The following is a 23,632-nucleotide window of genomic DNA, read 5'->3' as shown; positions in this document are numbered from 1 at the left end:
GTGTGTGGTGACCTTGAGATGTGAGCCAGGGGTGTGCGGTGACCTCGAGATGTGAGCCAGGAGTGTGTGGTGACCTCGAGATGTGAGCCAGGGGTGTGTGGTGACCTCGAGATGTGAGTCAGGGGTGTGTGATGACCTCGAGATGTGAGTCAGGGGTGTGTGGTGACCTCGAGATGTGAGCCAGGGGTGTGTGGTGACCTTGAGATGTGAGCCAGTGGTGTGTGGTGACCTCGAGATGTGAGCCAGGAGTGTGTGGTGACCTCGAGATGTGAGCCAGGGGTGTGTGGTGACCTCGAGATGTGAGTCAGGGGTGTGTGGTGACCTCGAGATGTGAGCCAGTGGTGTGCGGTGACCTCGAGATGTGAGCCAGGAGTGTGTGGTGACCTCGAGATGTGAGCCAGGGGTGTGTGGTGACCTCGAGATGTGAGTCAGGGGTGTGTGATGACCTCGAGATGTGAGTCAGGGGTGTGTGGTGACCTCGAGATGTGAGTCAGGGGTGTGTGGTGACCTCGAGATGTGAGCCAGTGGTGTGCGGTGACCTCGAGATGTGAGCCAGGAGTGTGTGGTGACCTCGAGATGTGAGCCAGGGGTGTGTGGTGACCTCGAGATGTGAGTCAGGGGTGTGTGGTGACCTCGAGATGTGAGCCAGGAGTGTGTGGTGACCTCGAGATGTGAGCCAGGGGTGTGTGGTGACCTCGAGATGTGAGCCAGGAGTGTGTGGTGACCTCGAGATGTGAGCCAGTGGTGTGTGGTGACCTTGAGATGTGAGCCAGGAGTGTGTGGTGACCTCGAGATGTGAGCCAGGGGTGTGTGGTGACCTCGAGATGTGAGTCAGGGGTGTGTGATGACCTCGAGATGTGAGTCAGGGGTGTGTGGTGACCTCGAGATGTGAGCCAGGGGTGTGTGGTGACCTTGAGATGTGAGCCAGTGGTGTGTGGTGACCTCTGGCGGTGACCCGGGGTGTGGGTGTCATAGATGGAATTGTCTTTTTTTTATTATTATTATAAATTTATTATTATTATTTATTATTATACATTTTTATAGCTCCATTTATTTCATGGTGCTTTACATGTGAAAAACGGGGCAAATACAGACAAATACAATAAACATGAGCAAAATACAGGGCACACAGGTACAGAAATGTATTGTATTGTAATATCAATAAAGCCATCTCGTAGTTCGTGTCATAGTGAACATTGACGCAAGGCTAGCACTCTATTAACCTCTACATGACCTTAATTCTTGGCTGGGACCTCGCTACAAACAGGTAATTAATGTTGGTTCTCTGATGGATCGCAGACACGAATTCCAGGTCCAGGTTGCAGAATAGTGTGGGAGGTGACAGACGCATGGCCCTTGCATCCCTTCCCTTTGTCCTCCTTTCCAAGTAATGAATGTCCTATAGTTATTGGAGACATTTTTCGGCAAACGTAATACGTTGTCTTATATCACTGGGCGGTTCTAGTAATTAATATCAGGCAGATGAATGACAATATCTATGTCATGTTTCCTGTCTATCGATGGCTAAAATCATGACAGATAATAAGGCAATAATATCTCCCTCCTGGGACCTCCAGGGGCGAGGAGATTCTGAAATTTGGGGATCCCATAATTTTCTACAAACCTAGCCTCATCCTATGACCAGTCCTGTTATAAGTTGCCGACGCAGAAGCATGTGGGCGTGACTTGTATTAATAAAAGCAATTTCCGAATTATAATCATGGTCAGTCCTGGAAGCCGCAGTGCGCTGTGGTGAGGTACCGTCTCCCTAAAAAGTAGCGCTTCTCTCCGCTATGATCTGCGCCATTTCCGTGACATCAGGTTTAGTACATTTCTTTTGTTATTCCTTTTATTTTATATAATTGCATATCCCGTATTGTTTGTTCCCATTTTCTATCATCTTTGTATATTTTTTATAAACACTGCCAACTTTTCTGATTAAACATTGCATTGAACCTGGGATGTGGGGGTGACCTCAGGTTGTGACCCGGCGTGTGTGGTGACCTCTGGATGTGACACGGTGTGTTTAGCGACCTTGGATATTGAGGTGAAGTGTGTGGTGACCTCATAATGTGACCCAAGGTGAGTGGTGACCCGGAGTGGATGGGATCTGCGGTGTATGATGACCTCAGGATGTGACCCAGGGTGTGTGGTGACCCGGGATGTGACCCAGGGTGTATGGTGATGTCAGGATGTGATCCAGGGTGTGTGGTGACCCCGGGATGTGAGGACCTTAGGATGTGACCCAGGGTGTGTGGTGACCCCGGGATGTGAGGACCTTAGGAGGTGACTGGGGTGTATGGTGACCCGGGATGTGAGGCCCTTAGGATGTGACCCAGGGTGTGTGGTGACCCCGGGATGTGAGGACCTTAGGATGTGACCCAGGGTGTGTGGTGACCCCGGGATGTGAGGACCTTAGGAGGTGACTGGGGTGTATGGTGACCCAGGATGTGAGGCCCTTAGGATGTGACCCAGGGTGTGTGGTGACCCCGGGATGTGAGGACCTTAGGAGGTGACTGGGGTGTGTGGTGACCCCGGGATTTGAGGACCTTAGGAGGTGACTGGGGTGTATGGTGACCCGGGATGTGAGGCCCTTAGGATGTGACCCAGGGTGTGTGGTGACCCCGGGATGTGAGGACCTTAGGAGGTGACTGGGGTGTGTGGTGACCCGGGATGTGAGGCCCTTAGGATGTGACCCAGGGTGTGTGGTGACCCCGGGATGTGAGGACCTTAGGAGGTGACTGGGGTGTGTGGTGACCCCGGGATGTGACTCAGGATCTGGGTGACTCCTGGATGTGACTGTTTTCTCTCTCCGGTTATAGAGTCCAGCTGTTCTCCACCATTTGTGTTCAGCCCTTGTGGATCTCCCTGTGGCAGTCTCTGCTCCTCCAAGCATGGCTCAGACGGGTGTCTGGATTTACCCACCTGTCACCCCGGGTGTTACTGTCCCCCGGTGAGTAGTGGTGAGACCCTCACCCCTAACAGCACTTCACATTCTAGCAGGCAGTGGGTTAATTTGCCTTGTGAAGGGGGAATGATGGGATGTGTAGTTAGATGATAGGGCATGTAGTGGAATTGTGATGCGTGTAGTCGGTTGATGGGGCATGTAGTTGTATGATGGGGCGTGTAGTTGTATGATGGGGCGTGTAGTCAGTTGATGGGATGTGTAGTTAGATGATGAGGCTTGTGTAGTGGGGTAGAGGGGGTGTAGTGGGGTAGAGGGGGTGTAGTGGGTAGATGGGGCGTGTAGTTGGATGATGGGGGTGTAGTAGGTAGACGGGCCGTGTAGTTGGTTGATGGGGCGTGTAGTTGTATGATGGGGGTGTAATGGGTAGATGGGGCGTGTACTTGGATGATGGGGCATGTATTTGGATGAAGGGGGCGTGTATTCGAATGATGGGGCGTGTAGTCGGATGAATGGAGCGTGTAGTCGGATGATGGGGGCATGTATTCGGATGATGGGGGCGTGTAGTTGGATGATGGGGCGGGAAGTTGGATGATGGGGGCATGTATTCGGATGATGTGGGCGTGTAGTTGGATGATGGGGCGGGAAGTTGGATGATGGGGGCATGTATTCGGAAGATGGGGAGTAGTGGGTAGATGGGGCGTGTAGTTGGATGATGGGGGTGTAGTGGGTAGATGGAGCGTGTAGTTGGATGGTAGAGTGTGTAGTGGGTAGATGGGGCGTGTATTCGGATGATGGGGGTGTAGTGGGTAGACGGGCCGTGTAGTTAGTTGATGGGGCGTGTAGTTGGATGATGGAGTGTGTAGTTGGTAGATGGGGCGCATAGTTGGATAATGGGGTTGTAGTGGGTAGACGGGGCGTGTAGTTGGATGATGGGGGCGTGTAGTTGGATGATGGGGGCGTGTATTCGGATGATGGGGTGTAATGGGTAACTGGGGCGTGTACTTGGATGATGGGGGCGTGTAGTTGGATGATGGGGTGGGAAGTTGGATGATGGGGCGTGTACTTGGAAGATGGGGGCATGTATTCGGATGATGGGGGCATGTATTCGGATGATGGGGAGTAGTGGGTGGAGGGGGCGTGTATTCGGATGATGGGGTGTAATGGGTAACTGGGGCGTGTACTTGGATGATGGGGCATGTAGTTGGATGATGGGGGCATGTATTCGGATGATGGGGGCATGTATTCGGATGATGGGGCGTGTAGTTGGATGATGGGGTGGGAAGTTGGATGATGGGGCGTGTATTTGGAAGATGGGGGCATGTATTCGGATGATGGGGGTGTAGTCGGTGGACGAGGTGTGTTGTTGCGGTATCAGTGGGTCACACTGTGATGTCCCCCCCAGGGACTGTTGGAGCAGGACGGTACATGTGTGCCCCCTGAAGACTGCCGCTGTCTCCACATCTCCCAGTCACAGACGACGTATCTGAGCCCCGAGCAGACGGTGCAGGACGGGTGCAGGGAATGGTGAGTCCCAAATATGGCGGCAGAAGGCCGATATAAGGAGGAGTCCCAGTCATGTGACCACTGATATCCATGTCTTACAGCACCTGCCAGCAGGGGGAGCTGAAGTGTAACAGGAAGAACTGCCAGGGTAAGTGACGGGGACTGATGCTGTAAGAAGCCCAGGCGAGGTGGTGGTGGGCGAGCGCCTGTTCCTAGACATCCTCGTGTCCCGGTGTGCTGCAGTCTGTGAGGGGCCTCACACTCACCTCAGGGCCGCAGGCCTCTTCTGACTCCAGGAATTCCTCTTCTGGAACCAGGGCAGCCATCAGTCCAGGAGACACGAGGTTCATAAAAACAACCAAACTTTCCCTGTGTGAATGGCCAAATTTACAGGCAGGGGTAACGGCAATCCCTGCTTGTCCAACAGCCGCGAGGCCTCCAGCCGCACGGACTCAAACATATTTACCGGGCACGGTGAAGTCGCTCGGTGAGCACCTGAGTGTGGTAACACCTTATCCCGGCACGCGGGTCATCACCACTAAAGAGATTCTGCAAAATGCCCTCCAGAAGTAGTGGAAGCAGGCGAGGAAAGTGTGCAGACGGCACAGGAGCAGCAAGGAGGTGAAGGCACAGCGGTACCTTAGTGTAGGAGTCTGGTAAGGCAGGAGCAGCGGATGTGTGCGTGGGGCAGGCACGGATGAGAGCAGAGGATGGCCGGACTGAGCATGGCCGTAGCTGGATACCAACCACATAACGCCGCACCCTGTACTGCTATAGCATGTATACACGGAATATGTGAAATGTGCAGAAACAATGGACACTTGGCACGTAACGTGGCCAATTCATGCACACTCATTAGCCAACGACAAGGCGATCTCCGGATTGCCGAGAACCTACATGTCTTGTGTGAACACCTCTCTTAGGCTAAAGTCTGAATTTCTGGGTAGGTAGGAACCAGCTGCAATTAAAACCGCCGAAGGCTGGAAGGTGGGGTGCTGGAAGGTGGGGTGCTCAGTCAGAGGGCTAAGATACCAATCACAAATGACTACCTGACACTCCCAAATCAGAAAGCTGCTGTGTACAGGTGCAAGCTGGGAGGTGTTTGTTATACACCAGCTACTACCAATAACAAAAGACTGACTGGCTCTTCCAAATCTGAAAACTGGTGTGTACAGGTGCGAATTAGGAGTAGCTACTCCTAATTCGCGCCTGTACACACCAGTTTTCAGATTTGGAAGAGCCAGTCAGTCTTTTGTTATTGGTAGTAGCTGGTTAGGAGCAGCTGATGACTAGACGCCTGATACCCTGATACTTGTACACCACACCAACCACTCAATGACCCCACCCTGATACTTGTACACCACACCCACCACTCAATGACCCCACCCTGATACTTGTACACCATGCCCACCACTCAATCACCCCACCCTGATACTTGTACACCACGCCCACCACTCAATGACCCCACCCTGATACTTGTACACCACACCCACCACTCAATGGCCCCACCCTGATACTTGTACACCACGCCCACCACTCAATGACCCCACCCTAATACTTGTACACCACACCCACCACTCAATGACCCCACCCTGATACTTGTACACCACGCCCACCACTCAATGACCCCACCCTGATACTTGTACACCACACCCACCACTCAATGACCCCACCCTGATACTTGTACACCATGCCCACCACTCAATGACCCCACCCTGATACTTGTACACCACGCCCACCACTCAATGACCCCACCCTAATACTTGTACACCACACCCACCACTCAATGACCCCACCCTGATACTTGTACACCATGCCCACCACTCAATGACCTCACCCTGATACTTGTACACCACGCCCACCACTCAATGACCCCACCCTAATACTTGTACACCACACCCACCACTCAATGACCCCACCCTGATACTTGTACACCACGCCCACCACTCAATGACCCCACCCTGATACTTGTACACCACACCCAGCACTCAATTGCCCCACCATGATACTTGTACACCACACCCACCACTCAATGACCCCACCCTGATACTTGTACACCACACCCACCACTCAATTGCCCCACCCTGATACTTGTACACCATGCCACCACTCAATGACCCCACCCTGATACTTGTACACCATGCCCACCACTCAATGACACCACGCTGATACTTGTACACCACACCCACCACTCAATGGCCCCACCCTGCTAAGTGTACACCACGCCGCCCACTCAATGACCTCACCCTGATACTTGTACACCACACCCACCACTCAATGACCTCACCCTGATACTTGTATACCACACCCACCACTCATCAGCCCCACCCTGCTAAGTGTACACCACGCCGCCCACTCAATGACCGCACCCTGATACTTGTACACCACACCCACCACTCAATGACCTCACCCTGATACTTGTACACCACACCCACCACTCAATGACCCCATCCTGATACTTGTACACAACGCCCACCACTCAATGACCCCACCTTGATACTTGTACACCATGCCCACCACTCAATGACCCCATCCTGATACTTGTACACCATGCCCACCACTCAATGACCCCACCCTGATACTTGTACACCATGCCCACCACTCAATGACCCCACCCTGATACTTGTACACCATGCCCACCATTCAATGACCCCATCCTGATACTTGTACACCACGCCCACCACTCAGTGACCCCACCCTGATACTTGTACACCATGCCCACCACTCAATGACCCCACCCTGATACTTGTACACCATGCCCACCACTCAATGACCCCACCCTGATAAGTGTACACCACACCCACCACTCAATGACCTCACCCTGATAAGTGTACACCACACCCACCACTCAATGACCTCACCCTGATACTTGTGCACCACACCCACCACTCAATGACCCCATCCTGATACTTGTACACCACACCCACCACTCAATTACCTCACCCTGATACTTGTACACTACACCCACCACTCAGTGACCCCACCCTGATACTTGTACATCACACCCACCACTCAATGACCCCATCCTGATACTTGTACATCACACCCACCACTCGATGACCCCACCCTGATACTTGTACACCACGCCCACCACTCAATGACCCCACCCTGATACTTGTACATCACACCCACCACTCGATGACCCCACCCTGATACTTGTACACCACGCCCACCACTCGATGACCCCACCCTGATACTTGTACACCACGCCCACCACTCAATGACCCCACCCTGATACTTGTACATCACACCCACCACTCAATGACCCCATCCTGATACTTGTACATCACACCCACCACTCGATGACCCCACCCTGATACTTGTACACCACGCCCACCACTCAATGACCCCACCCTGATACTTGTACACCACACCCACCACTCAATGACCCCATCCTGATACTTGTACACCACACCCACCACTCAATGGCCCTACCCTGATACTTGTACACCATACCCACCACGCATCAGCCCCTCCCTGATAAATGTACACCACTCAATGGCCCCACCCTGATAAATGTGCACCACACCCACCACTCAACAGCCCCACCCTGAAAAGTGTACACAACATCCACCACTCAATGGCCGCACCCTGATACTTATACACAACTTCCATCATTCAATAACCCCACCCTGGTACGTATGCACGACACCCACCACTCAATGGCCCCACCCAGAATAGTGACACCACTCTCACAACTCAGATCCATCCACATTCCCATTTATTCCTCTCAGTATTTCATTATATTTGTTCTGTTCTCTAAGACAAATTCCCCAAACATGGGGCAGACAGATCAGTATTGGATACAGTAATGGGGGAAGCCAAACCATTATGGGGTTCAGTAATGGGGGCAGATGGATCTGTGAGGGGTAATTATAATGGGGACAGACAGATCAGTATGGGATAACTAATGGGGGCTGATGGATCAGTATGGGGTAACTATAATGGGGGCTGATGGATCAGTATGGGGTAACTATAATGGGGGCTGATGGATCAGTGTGGGGTAACTATAATGAGGGGCTGATGGATCAGTGTGGGGTAACTATAATGGGGGGCTAATGGATCAGTGTGGGGTAACTATAATGGGGGCTGATGGATCAGTGTGGGGTAACTATAATGGGGGTTGATGGATCAGTGTGGGGTAACTATAATGGCGGGCTGATGGATCAGTGTGGGGTAACTATAATGGGGGGCTGATGTATCATTGTGGGGTAACTATAGTGGGGGCTGATGGATCAGTGTGGGGTAACTATAATAGGGGCTGATGGATCAGTGTGAGGTAACTATAATGGGGGCTGATGGATCAGTATGGGGTAACTATAATGGGGACAGACAGATCAGTATGGGATAACTAATGGGGGCTGATGGATCAGTGTGGGGTAACTATAATGGGGGCTGATGGATCAGTATGGGGTAACTATAATGGGGGGCTGATGGATCAGTGTGGGGTAACTATTCTCCACCATTACAGAAGATCAACTCTCCACTCTACTCTCAAGATCACATCTCACCACCTGTGCACTTGACCCACTCCCATCCCACCTCATCCCAAACCTCACCACAATCTTCATCCCAACCCTAACCCATCTCTTCAACCTATCACTACCAACTGGTGTTTTCCCCTCAAGCTTTAAACATGCCTCCATCACACCTATCCTCAAAAAGCCCTCTCTTGACCCATCCTCTGTATCTAGCTATCACCCTATATCACTTTTCCCCAGGCCTCAAAACTACTGGAACAACACGTCTACCTTGAACTGTCCTCCCATCTCTCTTCTTGCTCCCTCTTTGACCGCCTACAATCAGGCTTCCGGTCACACCATTCCACCGAAACTGCCCTAACTAAAGTCACCAATGACCTCTTAACCGCCAAGAGCAAGCGACACTACTCTGTCCTCCTCCTCCTGGACCTGTCCTCTGCCTTCTACACTACTCTGTCCTCCTCCTCCTCGACCTGTCGGCTGCCTTTGACACAGTGGACCATTCCCTATTATTACAAACCCTCTCATCCCTTGGCATCGCAGACTTGGCCCTATCCTGGATCTCATCATACCTAACTGACCGTACATTCAGCGTCTCCCACTCACACACCACCTCCTCACCTCGCCCCCTATCTGTCGGAGTCCCACAAGGTTCAGTCCTTGGACCCCTGCTCTTCTCCATTTACACCTTTGGCCTGGGACAGCTCATAGAATCTCACGGCTTTCAGTATCATCTCTATGCTGATGACACACAGATCTACATCTCCGGACCAGATATCACCTCCCTTCTAACCAGAATCCCTCAATGTCTGTCCACTATTTCATCCTTCTTCTCTGCTAGATTTCTGAAACTTAACATGGACAAAACAGAATTCATCATCTTTCCCCCATCTCACGCGACCCCCCCAACGAACCTATCCATTACAGTAAACGGCTGCCCACTCTCCCCAGTCCCACAAGCTCGCTGTCTCGGGGTAATCCTTGACACTGATCTGTCCTTCAAACCACATATCCAAGCCCTTTCCACTTCCTGCCGACTTCAACTCAAAAATATTTCACGAATCCGTTCATTCCTCAACCATGAATCTGCAAAAACCCTAGTCCATGCCCTCATCATCTCTCGCCTTGACTACTGCAACCTCCTGCTCTGTGGCCTCCCCTCTAACACTCTCGCACCCCTCCAATCTATTCTAAACTCTGCTGCCCGACTAATCCACCTGTCCCCCCGCTATTCCCCGGCCTCTTCCCTCTGTCAATCCCTTCACTGGCTCCCCATTACCCAGAGACTCCAGTACAAAACCCTAACCATGACGTACAAAGCCATCCGCAACCTGTCTCCTCCATACATCAGTGACCTCGTCTCCCGGTACTTTCCTGCACGCAACCTCCGATCCTCACAAGATCTCCTACTCTACTCCCCTCTTATCTCCTCTTTCCACAATCGTATACAAGATTTATCTCGCACATCCCCCCTACTCTGGAACCCTCTACCCCAACATATCAGACTCTCGCCTACCATCGAAACCTTCAAAAAGAACCTGAAGACCCACCTCTTCAGGCAAGCCTACAACCTGCAGTAACCACCGATCGACCAAACCGCTGCATGACCATCTCTACCCTCACCTACTGTATTCTCACCCATCCCTTGTAGATTGTGAGCCCTCGCGGGCAGGGTCCTCTCTCCTCCTGTACCAGTTATGACTTGTATTGTTTAAGATTATTGTACTTGTTTTCATTATGTATACCCCTCCTCACATGTAAAGCGCCATGGAACAAATGGCGCTATAACAATAAATAATAATAATAATAACTATAATGGGGGTTGATGGATCAGTGTGGGGTAACTATAATGGGGGGCTGATGGATCAGTGTTGGGTAACTATAATAGGGGCTGATGGGTCAGTGTGGGGTAACTATAATGGGGGTTGATGGATCAGTGTGGGAGTAACTATAATGAGCGACTGATGGATCAGTGTGGGGTAACTATAACCCTAGGTTGCAATGGTGATGGTGATGTTATAATGGTTGCCATGGTGACGATGATGTCAGAATGGTTGCCATGGCAAAGATGATGTCATAATGGGTATATGGGCATGGAACTATAGGATGGAGGATGTGTGATAGGTATATGGGCACAGGACTATGGGATGAAGGATATGTATAATGTGTATATGGGCACGGGACTATGGGATGGAGGATATGTATGATGGGTATATGGGCCGGGGACTATGGGATGAAGGATATGTATAATGTGTATATGGGCACGGGACTATGGGATGGAGGATATGTATGATGGGTATATGGGCCGGGGACTATGGGATGAAGGATATGTATAATGTGTATATGGGCACGGGACTATGGGATGGAGGATGTGTATGATAGGTATATGGGCACAGGACTATGGGATGAAGGATATGTATAATGTGTATATGGGCACGGGACTATGGGATGGAGGATGTGTATGATAGGTATATGGGCACAGGACTATGGGATGAAGGATATGTATAATGTGTATATGGGCACGGGACTATGGGATGGAGGATGTGTATGATGGGTATATGGGCATGGGACTATGGGATGGAGGATATGTATGATGGGTATATGGGCCCGGGACTATGGGATGGAGGATATGTATGATGGGTATATGGGCACGGGACTATGGGATGGAGGATATGTATGATGGGTATATGGGCCCCAGACTATGGGATGGAGGATATGTATGATGGGTATATGGGCATGGGACTATGGGATGGAGGATGTGTATGATGGGTATATGGGCACGGGACTATGGGATGGAGAATGTGTATGATGGGTATATGGGCACGGGACTATGGGATGGAGGATGTGTATGATGGGTATATGGGCACGGGACTATGGGATGGAGGATGTGTATGATAGGTATATGGGCACAGGACTATGGGATGAAGGATATGTATAATGTGTATATGGGCACGGGACTATGGGATGGAGGATGTGTATGATGGGTATATGGGCACGGGACTATGGGATGGAGGATGTGTATGATGGGTATATGGGCACAGGACTATGGGATGAAGGATATGTATAATGTGTATATGGGCACGGGACTATGGGATGAAGGATATGTATGATGGGTGTATGGGCACGGGACTATGGGATGGAGGATGTGTATGATGGGTATATGGGCATGGGACTATGGGATGGAGGATGTGTATGATGGGTATATGGGCATGGGACTATGGGATGGAGGATATGTATGATGGGTATATGGGCACGGGACTATGGGATGGAGGATATGTATGATGGGTATATGGGCATGGGACTATGGGATGGAGGATGTGTATGATGGGTATATGGGCATGGGACTATGGGATGGAGGATGTGTATGATGGGTATATGGGCATGGGACTATGGGATGGAGGATATGTATGATGGGTATATGGGCACGGGACTATGGGATGGAGGATATGTATGATGGGTATATGGGCATGGGACTATGGGATGGAGGATGTGTATGATGGGTATATGGGCATGGGACTATGGGATGTAGGATGTGTATGATGGGTATATGGGCATGGGACTATGGGATGGAGGATGTGTATGATGGGTATATGGGCATGGGACTATGGGATGTAGGATGTGTATGATGGGTATATGGGCATGGGACTATGGGATGGAGGATGTGTATGATGGGTATATGGGCATGGGACTATGGGATGGAGGATATGTATGATGGGTATATGGGCACGGGACTATGGGATGGAGGATATGTATGATGGGTATATGGGCACGGGACTATGGGATGGAGGATGTGTATGATGGGTATATGGGCATGGGACTATGGGATGGAGGATGTGTATGATGTGTATATGGGCACGGGACTATGGGATGAAGGATATGTATGATGTGTATATGGGCATGGGACTATGGGATGGAGGATGTGTATGATGGGTATATGGGCACGGGACTATGGGATGGAGGATGTGTATGATGGGTATAGGTGTGCTGCAGTGACCAGTGTTACAGCCAGGGGGCGCTATGTGTGTGCTTCAAGATGCACTTGGAGGCATAAATGTGATGAAACAGTGACTGGCAGAGTTGAATGGCCGATATGTGTCGCAGAGGGCGTCTGCGTGGTAAGACTGATGCAATGTTGTTGTTCTGGGACCTGTAGTCCCTCAAGTTTGTATAGTTATGAAGGGAGACTTACTAGGCTAGTTATGTGAGATGGGCGGGACAAACTAGCCACACATCCACACTCCCACCAAGGGGAGTGGTTAAAAGGTATATAATGTGACCAGGGTGTGGGTCACATGTTCCTGTGTTTGGATCTGAATGGTCCAAGTGCAAAGCCCTGGAAACCTGTGTTGGAAATCCTGGGAATTCCTGAACAGCACATGGTTGGGTTTTGGCACTGAGTAGCCTGTGTGCTGTAGGTCCTGGACGGTCAGTGTTGGAGGCTCCTGGGAGTGGAGTCGTCCTGGAAGCACTGTGAGACCGTCGACCTGGACGGTCCTGTTGTGGACCTTGGACTGACGTGGAGTCAACCTGTGGAGCAGGAGCCCACTCTAGAGGTAACCCCTGGTGCGGGAAAAGAACTGTGTGCGCTAACATAGGGCAGTTGCTGAACTGCGTAGTCATCTGGTGTCTGGAGAGAGATACCAGTGTGACCACTGAAGGCTATGTAAACCGTATGTGATATTCTGATATGGCGATATAATGAACTGTTCGAGATACAGTTTATGCTGTATTTAATAAACCGAATGGACCATTATGTGTGAAAAACCGTGCCTGTATACGTTAATCCCGTGCCAAGCGAGTGTCCCCAAGACCTGAATTAAGGGAAACGCTACAATGGGCACGGGACTATGGGATGGAGGATATGTATGATGTGTATATGAGCATGGGACTATGGGATGGAGGATGTGTATGATGGGTATATGAGTGTCACAATTCACACCGTGACCGTCACCCCTACATCATGGGTCGGGGTGACTTTAGGCCAACAGACGACTATCACATGTGCAGGGGGGCTTATCTTAGTTATCCCTCCACTCCACAATGTGATGAAAAAACACACCCAAGGCTTTTGACCTCTTAGTTTACAGCAGGGGCTTATTCTAGGTATCCCACTGCTCTTCAATATACCACGAACTGCAGGGATTTATGTATATCCCGCTTACAGTTCCACTTAAAACTTGCAACTCTCTGGCGCCCCCCTTATTCTCAGGTCAGATTAGGTACTGCACCTGGGGTAATTAGTCACCAGAAAGGCTGCCTGCTATGTACTGGCAATTGGGCACGCTGCAGCAACGCGATAAACTACTCCCGCTCAGGCAGGAACAATAATTATCAACGCCGCAGTCGCTACAACAACACCCAAAAGCCTGCACACGGTAAGCTGCCACCACCTTCCATTAAACGGGTCCAAAGCTAACCCAAAAACAGTAGCGTAATTCCCTTCAGAAGACTTAGGGTACGTTTTAGAACAGGAGAACGACTCTAGTATTAAATATTATACTCCATCAAACGTTTCAGGCAGTGTTTATAAAAAGTCATATAAAGATGTTACAATATGAGACAATTGCAAATATGTACAAGATAATTAGAAAATAAACAGGGATTAAATAAGAAAAGGTACAACTCACATGTTCTCAGTTCATATCAGTTCAGGCAACCAGGCTAGTGGGGGGGTTTCCATCTGTCCCACTGCATTGGATACTCTCTTCAGATCAGACTCACATGTTCTTCCAACAGCAGACTGACTCCTGGGATCTGGCCAGACCGTTATAGCTGCAGCCTGTGACATCCCAGAAAGGGGTTGGATCACCTCGTCCCTCCTACCTCTTCAGTTAACTAATTTTACCCTAACTTTTATCTAATGTCCGTAACTCCGCTACAGAACATGTCATAGATATAACAAACCCAGCATTCATCTTGTATTAACATGGGCATTCTAATTAGATCAAATATGTCATATGGGTGATGCGTCATTACAGAGAAATCCCTATGTTTTTACCTGATGGAGTTAGAAGCTCATGTTTAGAGTGATGGATAGATCCACCGAGGGACGTAAAGAATATATATTTTTCCTATTTCTAGCTTAAATCGTTTGCCTAATATCTTACAATAACAGAACAAAGGACTTTCATGGATTTCTGGAAACTTCTAGACACTTCTAAACAGTTCTCTGCTAGAGGAAGATTCTAGCCTGGTCGTAAAAATTCCTTTCGGCAATAAAACTCTCTTCCCCCATACCTTGGAAAGGAAAGCTCTTGGCTGAGTGAAAGGGAAGGGGGGCTTTCTTAGCCCGTAGCCTGGCTAGCAAGAGAAACTCAACTTATATGATATTTCATACCATATCGTGACAATGAGCATGGGATTATGGGATGGAGGATATGTATGATTGGTATATGGGCACGGGACTGTGGGATGGAGGATATGTATAATGGGTATATTGGCACGGGACTGTGGGATGGAGGATATGTATGATGGGTATATGGGCATGGGACTGTGGGATGGAGGATGGGTATATGGGCATGGGACTATGGGATGGAGGATGTCACGATTCACACCATGACCGTCATGGATCGGGGTGACTTAAGGCCAACAGACGGCTATCACATGTGCAGGGGGCTTATCTTAGCTATCCCTCCACTGCTACAATGTGATGAAAAAACACACATACACACACACATGGGCGGCACGGTGGCGCAGTGGGTAGCACAGCAGCCTTGCAGCGCTGTGGTCCTGGGTTCTGATCCCACCCAGGACAACATCTGCAAAGAGTTTGTATGTTCTCTCCGTGTTTGCGTGGGTTTCCTCCGGGCACTCCGGTTTCCTCCCACATTCCAAAGACATACTGATAGGGATTCTAGATTGTGAGCCCCATCAGGGACAGTGATGATAATGTGTGCAAAACTGTAAAGCGCTGCGGAATATGTTAGCGCTATATAAAAATAAAAAGATTATTATAAAAAAGATTATTGACCTCTTAGTTTACAGCAGGGGCTTATTTTAGGTATCCCACTGCTCTTCAATATGCCACGAACTGCAGGGATTTATGTATATCCGGCTTTACAGTTCCCCTTGAAAACTTGCAGCTCTCTGGCACCCCCCACACCCTCAGGTCAGATTAGGTACTGCGCCTGGCTAATTAGTCGCCAGAAAGGCTGCCTGCTATGTACTGGCTATTGGGCACGCTGCAGCGAGGCGATATAACTACTCCCACACAGGCAGGAACAATAATTATCAATGCCGCAGTCACTACAACGACTCCCAAAGGCACAGCACACGGTATGCTGCCACCAGCTTCGATTAAACGGGTCCAAAGCTAACCCAAAACAGTAGCGTAATTCCCTTCAGAAGACTTAGGGTACGTTTTAGAGCAGGAAAAACAAAACTAGTATTTTACCCCATTAAAATTAAGGCAGTGTTTATAAAAAGATGTTGCAATATGAGACAATTGAAAATATGTACAAGGTAATTATAAAAATAACCGCAATTAAATAAGAAATCAACACTTACATGTGTTCAGATCATGGCAAGCAGAACCAGGCTAGTGGGCGGAGCTCCCAAATGTCCCAATGCATCAGGACTGGCAGTGAGAGCTCCTCTGGTAAGACTCAGACTAAGACTCTGAAGGCTGGGTAAAGTGAAGTCACTTAAATAACCACAGCCTCGTGACATCACTAACAGGGCTGGTTTCCTCAGACCCTCCTATCTCTTCAGTCTTACTAAATTTAACACAAGTTTGTCTAATGACTGTATCTCCGCTACAGAACATGTCAGAGTCATAACACACTCAGCAGTCATCTTGTATTAATATTGGCGTTCTAATGAGACCAAATTTGGGCTTGATGGGATGCATAGTTCCAGAGAAATCCATACTCTGTTCCTGTTGGAACTAGAAGCCCGCGCTTACCGTGGACGATAGATCCGCCAATGGAGATTCACAAACTGGACGTATTATTTTCCTAGCCTAAACCGTTGGCCCAATATCTCACTATAATGGAACAAAGGACTTCTTGCCTTTGCAGAAGGAGATCAGACCAGTTTCTGCTGGAGGAAGGTTTGAGCCGACACAAGCGATCGTAAAAATTCTTTTGGGAGGGGCATGAGGAGTAAGTTACTCAAAGTCAGGAATTTGCAGCAAGAAGCAATAAAAGCTCTTCTATACCCATTGAAAAGAAAAGCTAAACCCTGAAGTAAAGGGGGGTCAACGCCCACCCTATAGGTGCTGGCAATGAGAGACTAAAACTTATACATTATCCTCACAGAGGATAATCATTATAATTTGTTATAACTAACCACAGTTAGTTACTATGCCCGGGCAATGCCGGGCTCTTCAGCTAGTTAACTATAATGGGGAGCTGATGGATCAGTGTGGGGTTCGGGTGCGGTTTTCCTCAGATTTCTATGTGAGGGTCACTATCCCCCATTTATACAGGGGACGGTGAGCCTCAGACATTGCACATGTCCTTGCACTGTGTTCATGTCGTATTGGTCCTGTCTCCACAGGTGAAGCAGCCCTCAGTGAGTGGTCAGAATGGTCCTTGTGCAGCCCCTGCCTCCCATCACCTCACAGTCACACCGGCGGGACCCCCACTCTCTTCTCAGTTCAGCAGAGACATCGCTTGTGTCTCAGTGTCCAAAGTGGCTTCCCGTGGAGCGGAGTGTCCCCGCAGTGTCTGGGGGAGATGACAGAGGAGAGACTGTGTCCGGACATCTGTAACTGTATGCACCCCGACATCATCACACATGGCCATGATTGTGGTAGTCCACAGTAATACAACACCCCTCTCTACATCACAGATCTGTGTGTCTGGAGTCAGTGGGGGGAGTGGAGCCCCTGCCGGGAGCCCTGCAGCGGTGGCTTCCGCTCTCGATGGCGTCATGTCCACCACCCTGTAGACAGCACAGGGTGTCCAGGACCACGCTTCCAGTCAGAGAGCTGTAACACAGCGGCCTGTCCAGGTAAGTGTGGGGTGCAAAGACAGCATTCTACTGACCTGCTCTTGGATGTCCCCTGATGATGACTCTGTACCCCGAACTGTAGGGGAGAATTGTGAGGACCGGGCGAAGGCATTCAAGAATTCATGTGCCAACCAGTGTCCACGCGCCTGTGCCGACCTGTGGGACCATGTGGAGTGTCTGCAGGGCGAGTGCCGTACAGGTAGGAAACAGCCATCCAATATGTTTGGCGCCACCCAATATACAAGGTGACAGCTAATATGTATGGCGCCACCCAATATACAAGGCCCCACCCAATATTTAAGGCACTAGGGGTTCAAGAGAGGCCTGGATGTCTTCCTGGAACGTAACAATATTGTATCTTACAGTTATTAGGATCTTTAGAAGGACGTAGATCTGGGGATTTATTCTGACGGAATATAAGCTGAACTGGATGGACAGATGGCTTTTTTCGGTCTTGATAACTATGTAACTATGTTACCCAATATACAAGGACCAACCAATATACAACTTGCAGCCGAATATTCAAAGCCCCTCCCAATATACAAGGCGCCACTCAATATTTAAGGCCCCTCCCAATATATAGGGTGCCACTCAAGATACAAGGCACCAGCCAATATACGAGGCGACACCCAATATACAAAGCCCCACCCGATATTTAAGGTCCCACCCAATATATAAGGATGTATTGGACCTCTGTGCTGGTGATCATCGTCTCCATCACCTTCTTCCTCATTTTATGGGGTCAGGTTGTCGCTGTCCGGATGGCTGGCTCCTGCAGGATAAGCGGTGTGTGCCCATAATGGACTGTCGCTGCAGTTTGCCCACATCAGACACCACAGCGGAGTATGATCCTGGAGACACAGTGCCCCTCAGCTGTAATAACTGGTAGGTGACCGGCGAGCAGCCGCCCACGTGACACGTGAGACTTGTGCAGTATGTTCTCCATTCACCATGATCCTCGCTCATCAGCACCTGTGTGAATGGGACCTTCTCCTGCACGGAGGAAATATGCCCTGTGTATGGACCCTGGGCTGACTGGAGCCCCTGCTCCGTTACATGTGGTGGTGGCTATCGGTGGAGGAATCGAACCTGTACAGAAGACAGTCCAGGAGCAGTCACCTGTGGTAGTGAGACCCATGAGGAAGAGGAGTGTAACAGCTCAGCATGTCCAGGTAATCATCTCCTCCTCTACATCAGTTCCAGGCCTGTGCATTGCTCTGCTCGGGCTGTGTACGTTTTACCCGGTGCTATACTCCGCTGAGGCTGTGTACGTTGTACCCGGTGCTATACTCCGCTGGGGCTGTGTACATTGTGCCTGGTGCTATACTGCACTTGCGCTGTGTACGTTGTGCCCGGTGTTATACTCCGCTGGGGCTGTGTACGTTGTGCCCGGTGCTATACTCCGCTTGCGCTGTGTACGTTGTGCCCGGTGCTATACTCCACTGGGGCTGTGTACGTTGTGCCCGGTGCTATACTCCGCTTGCGCTGTGTACGTTGTGCGCGGTGCTATACTCCGCTGGGGCTGTGTACATTGTGCCCGGTGCTATGCTCCTCTGGGGCTGTGTACGTTGTACCCAGTGCTATACTGCGCTTGTGCTGTGTACGTTGTGCGCGGTGCTATACTCCGCTGGGGCTGTGTACGTTGTGCCCGGTGCTATGCTCCTCTGGGGCTGTGTACGTTGTACCCAGTGCTATACTCCACTGGGGCTGTGTAAGTTGTACCTGGTGCTATACTGCGCTTGCGCTGTGTACGTTGTGCCCGGTGTTATACTCCGCTGGGGCTGTGTACGTTGTACCCGGTGCTATACTCCTCTGGGGCTGCGTACATTGAGCCCGGTGCTATACTGCACTTGCGCTGTGTACGTTGTGCCTGGTGCTATGCTCCTCTGGGGCTGTGTACATTGTGCCCGGTGCTATACTCCGCTGGGGCTGTGTACATTGCGCCCGGTGCTATACTCCGCTTGCGCTGTGTACGTTGTGCCTGGTGCTATGCTCCTCTGGGGCTGTGTACGTTGTGCCCGGTGCTATGCTCCTCTGGGGCTGTGTATATTTTGCCCGGTGCTATACTCCTCTGGGGCTGTGTACGTTGTGCCCGGTGCTATACTCCTCTGGGGCTGTGTACATTGTACCTGGTGCTATACTCCTCTGGGGATGTGTACGTTGTGCCCGGTGCTATACTGCACTTGCGCTGTGTACGTTTTGCCCGGTGCTATACTCCGCTGGGGCTGTGTACGTTGTGCCCGATGCTATACTCCTCTGGGGCTGTGTACGTTGTTCCCGGTGCTATACTCCACTTGCGCTGTGTACGTTGTGCCCGGTGCTATACTGCACTTGCGCTGTGTACGTTGTGCCCGGTGCTATACTCCTCTGGGGCTGTGTACGTTGTGCCCGATGCTATACTCCTCTGGGGCTGTGTACGTTGTGCCCGGTGCTATACTCCTCTGGGGCTGTGTACGTTGTGCCCGGTGCTATACTGCACTTGCGCTGTGTACGTTGTGCCCGGTGCTGTACTGCACTTGCGCTGTGTACGTTTTGCCCGGTGCTATACTCCTCTGGGGCTGTGTACGTTGTGCCCGGTGCTATACTCCTCTGGGGCTGTGTACGTTGTGCCCGGTGCTATACTGCGCTTGCGCTGTGTACGTTTTGCCCGGTGCTATACTCCTCTGGGGCTGTGTACGTTGTGCCCGGTGCTATACTGCAATTGCGCTGTGTACGTTGTGCCCGGTGCTATACTCCGCTTGCGCTGTGTACGTTGTGCCCGGTGCTATACTCCGCTGGGGCAGTGTACGTTGTGCCCGGTGCTATACTCCGCTTGCGCTGTGTACGTTGTGCCCGGTGCTATACTGCGATTGCGCTGTGTACGTTGTGCCCAGTGCTATACTCCTCTGGGGCTGTGTACGTTGTGCCCGGTGCTATACTGCACTTGCGCTGTGTGCGTTGTGCCCGGTGCTATACTGCACTTGCGCTGTGTACGTTGTGCCCGGTGCTATACTCCGCTGGGGCTGTGTACGTTGTGCCCGATGCTACACTCCTCTGGGGCTGTGTACGTTGTTCCCGGTGCTATACTCCACTTGCGCTGTGTACGTTGTGCCCGGTGCTATACTCCTCTGGGGCTGTGTACATTGTACCTGGTGCTATACTCCTCTGGGGCTGTGTACGTTGTTCCCGGTGCTATACTCCACTTGCGCTGTGTACGTTGTGCCCGGTGCTATACTCCTCTGGGGCTGTGTACGTTGTGCCCGGTGCTATACTCCTCTGGGGCTGTGTACATTGTACCTGGTGCTATACTCCTCTGGGGCTGTGTACGTTGTTCCCGGTGCTATACTCCACTTGCGCTGTGTACGTTGTGCCCGGTGCTATACTCCACTTGCGCTGTGTACGTTGTGCCCGGTGCTATACTCCTCTGGGGCTGTGTACATTGTACCTGGTGCTATACTCCTCTGGGGATGTGTACGTTGTGCCCGATGCTATACTCCTCTGGGGCTGTGTACGTTGTGCCCGGTGCTATACTCCTCTGGGGCTGTGTACGTTGTTCCCGGTGCTATACTCCACTTGCGCTGTGTACGTTGTGCCCGGTGCTATACTCCTCTGGGGCTGTGTACATTGTACCTGGTGCTATACTCCGCTGGGGCTGTGTACATTGTACCTGGTGCTATACTCCTCTGGGGCTGTGTACGTTGTGCCCGGTGCTATACTCCTCTGGGGCTGTGTACGTTGTGCCCGATGCTATACTCCTCTGGGGCTGTGTACGTTGTTCCCGGTGCTATACTGCACTTGCGCTGTGTACGTTGTGCCTGGTGCTATACTGCACTTGCGCTGTGTACGTTGTGCCCGGTGCTATACTCCGCTGGGGCAGTGTACGTTGTGCCCGATGCTATACTCCACTTGCGCTGTGTACGTTGTGCCCGGTGCTATACTGCACTTGCGCTGTGTACGTTTTGCCCGGTGCTATACTCCGCTGGGGCTGTGTACGTTGTGCCCGATGCTATACTCCTCTGGGGCTGTGTACGCTGTTCCCGGTGCTATACTGCACTTGCGCTGTGTACGTTGTGCCCGGTGCTATACTCCTCTGGGGCTGTGTACGTTGTGCCCGGTGCTATACTGCACTTGTGCTGTGTACGTTGTGCCCGGCGCTATACTCCGCTGGGGCTGTGTACGTTGTGCCCGGTGCTATACTCCGCTTGCGCTGTGTACGTTGTGCCCGGTACTATACTCCTCTGGGGCAGTGTACGTTGTGCCCGGTGCTATACTGCAATTGCGCTGTGTACGTTGTGCCCGGTGCTATACTCTGCTTGCGCTGTGTACGTTGTGCCCGGTGCTATACTCCGCTTGCGCTGTGTACGTTTTGCCCGATGCTATACTCCTCTGGGGCTGTGTACGTTGTGCCCGGTGCTATACTGCGATTGCGCTGTGTACGTTGTGCCCAGTGCTATACTCCTCTGGGGCTGTGTACGTTGTGCCCGGTGCTATACTCCTCTGGGGCTGTGTACGTTGCTCCCGGTGCTATACTGCACTTGCGCTGTGTGCGTTGTGCCCGGTGCTGTACTGCACTTGCGCTGTGTACGTTTTGCCCGGTGCTATACTCCTCTGGGGCTGTGTACGTTGTGCCCGGTGCTATACTTCTCTGGGGCTGTGTACGTTGTGCCCGGTGCTATACTCCTCTGGGGCTGTGTACGTTGTGCCCGGTGCTATACTGCGATTGCGCTGTGTACGTTGTGCCCGGTGCTATACTCCTCTGGGGCTGTGTACGTTGTGCCCGGTGCTATACTCCTCTGGGGCTGTGTATGTTGTGCCCGGTGCTATACTCCGCTGGGGCTGTGTGCATTGTACCCGATGCTATACTCCGCTGGGGCTGTGTATGTTGTGCCTGATGCTATACTGCGATTGCGCTGTGTACGTTGTGCCCGGTGCTATACTCCTCTGGGGCTGTGTACGTTGTGCCCGGTGCTATACTTCTCTGGGGCTGTGTACATTGTACCCGGTGCTATACTTCTCTGGGGCTTTGTGCGTTGTGCCCGGTGCTATACTCCGCTGGGGCTGTGTACGTTGTGCCCAGTGCTATACTCCTCTGGGGCTGTGTACGTTGTGCCTGATGCTATACTGCGATTGCGCTGTGTACGTTATGCCCGGTGCTATACTCCTCTGGGGCTGTGTACGTTGTGCCCGGTGCTATACTCCGCTGGGGCTGTGTACGTTGTGCCCGGTGCTATACTTTTTTTTTAATTTAAATAGATTTTTATTAACAATATAAAAAAAAAAGAGAACAACAGAATGCCATTTACATTGCATTATATCAGATACACATTTTCTTACTTTAATAAACCCCAACATTACCCCAACTACCCCCCTCCCCCATAAGACAGCTCAGTCTCAATCTCCACCCCACCGAGGCATTATCTGCCTCTTGTAATTTATCCTCTTCCAGGTCTTAGGAAACACGACGCCTATACTCCTCAATCCAAATCAAGCCAAGGAGACCATATTTTATTAAAGAGTTCTATTTTCCCCCTTTTACTGTACACCCCCTTTTCCAATTTTAGACCATGTTGAACATATTGGAGAAATTCCCTTCTCACAGGTGGTTCCGCGTTTATCCAGTTTCGTGCTATTACTTTCCTGGCCATGTAGAGTAGCCTAGCGATTGCAATCTTCCAAGTATTGTCAACTCCAATTTCTTCCACATATCCCAGCACACATACTATCGGGTCTCTAACAACTCTGCACTTATACGCTGCTTCAACTCGGCTCAAAACCACCACCCAAAAGGCAGCCAGTCTCGGACACG

General features: G+C 51.0%; 1 protein-coding gene across 1 annotated transcript in view; it reads left to right on the top strand.

The window, feature by feature from the left end:
- LOC138642333 (SCO-spondin-like) overlaps positions 1-23,632 on the top strand; it is a 410,056-nt gene that overhangs the window by 338,661 nt on the left and 47,763 nt on the right. Inside the window, exons 90-97 of the mRNA XM_069730432.1 lie at positions 2,823-2,953; positions 4,311-4,432; positions 4,513-4,559; positions 17,392-17,607; positions 17,686-17,847; positions 17,930-18,046; positions 18,594-18,732; positions 18,817-19,019. Of these exons, the coding sequence (XP_069586533.1) occupies positions 2,823-2,953; positions 4,311-4,432; positions 4,513-4,559; positions 17,392-17,607; positions 17,686-17,847; positions 17,930-18,046; positions 18,594-18,732; positions 18,817-19,019 (1,137 nt within the window). The remainder of the gene's footprint in view (positions 1-2,822; positions 2,954-4,310; positions 4,433-4,512; positions 4,560-17,391; positions 17,608-17,685; positions 17,848-17,929; positions 18,047-18,593; positions 18,733-18,816; positions 19,020-23,632) is intronic.

Source organism: Ranitomeya imitator, chromosome 6 (genome assembly GCF_032444005.1).
Source record: "Ranitomeya imitator isolate aRanImi1 chromosome 6, aRanImi1.pri, whole genome shotgun sequence".
Lineage (NCBI taxonomy): Eukaryota > Metazoa > Chordata > Amphibia > Anura > Dendrobatidae > Ranitomeya > Ranitomeya imitator.
Note: the sequence above shows the minus strand (reverse complement) of the source record. Positions and strands in the feature narration are given on the sequence as shown.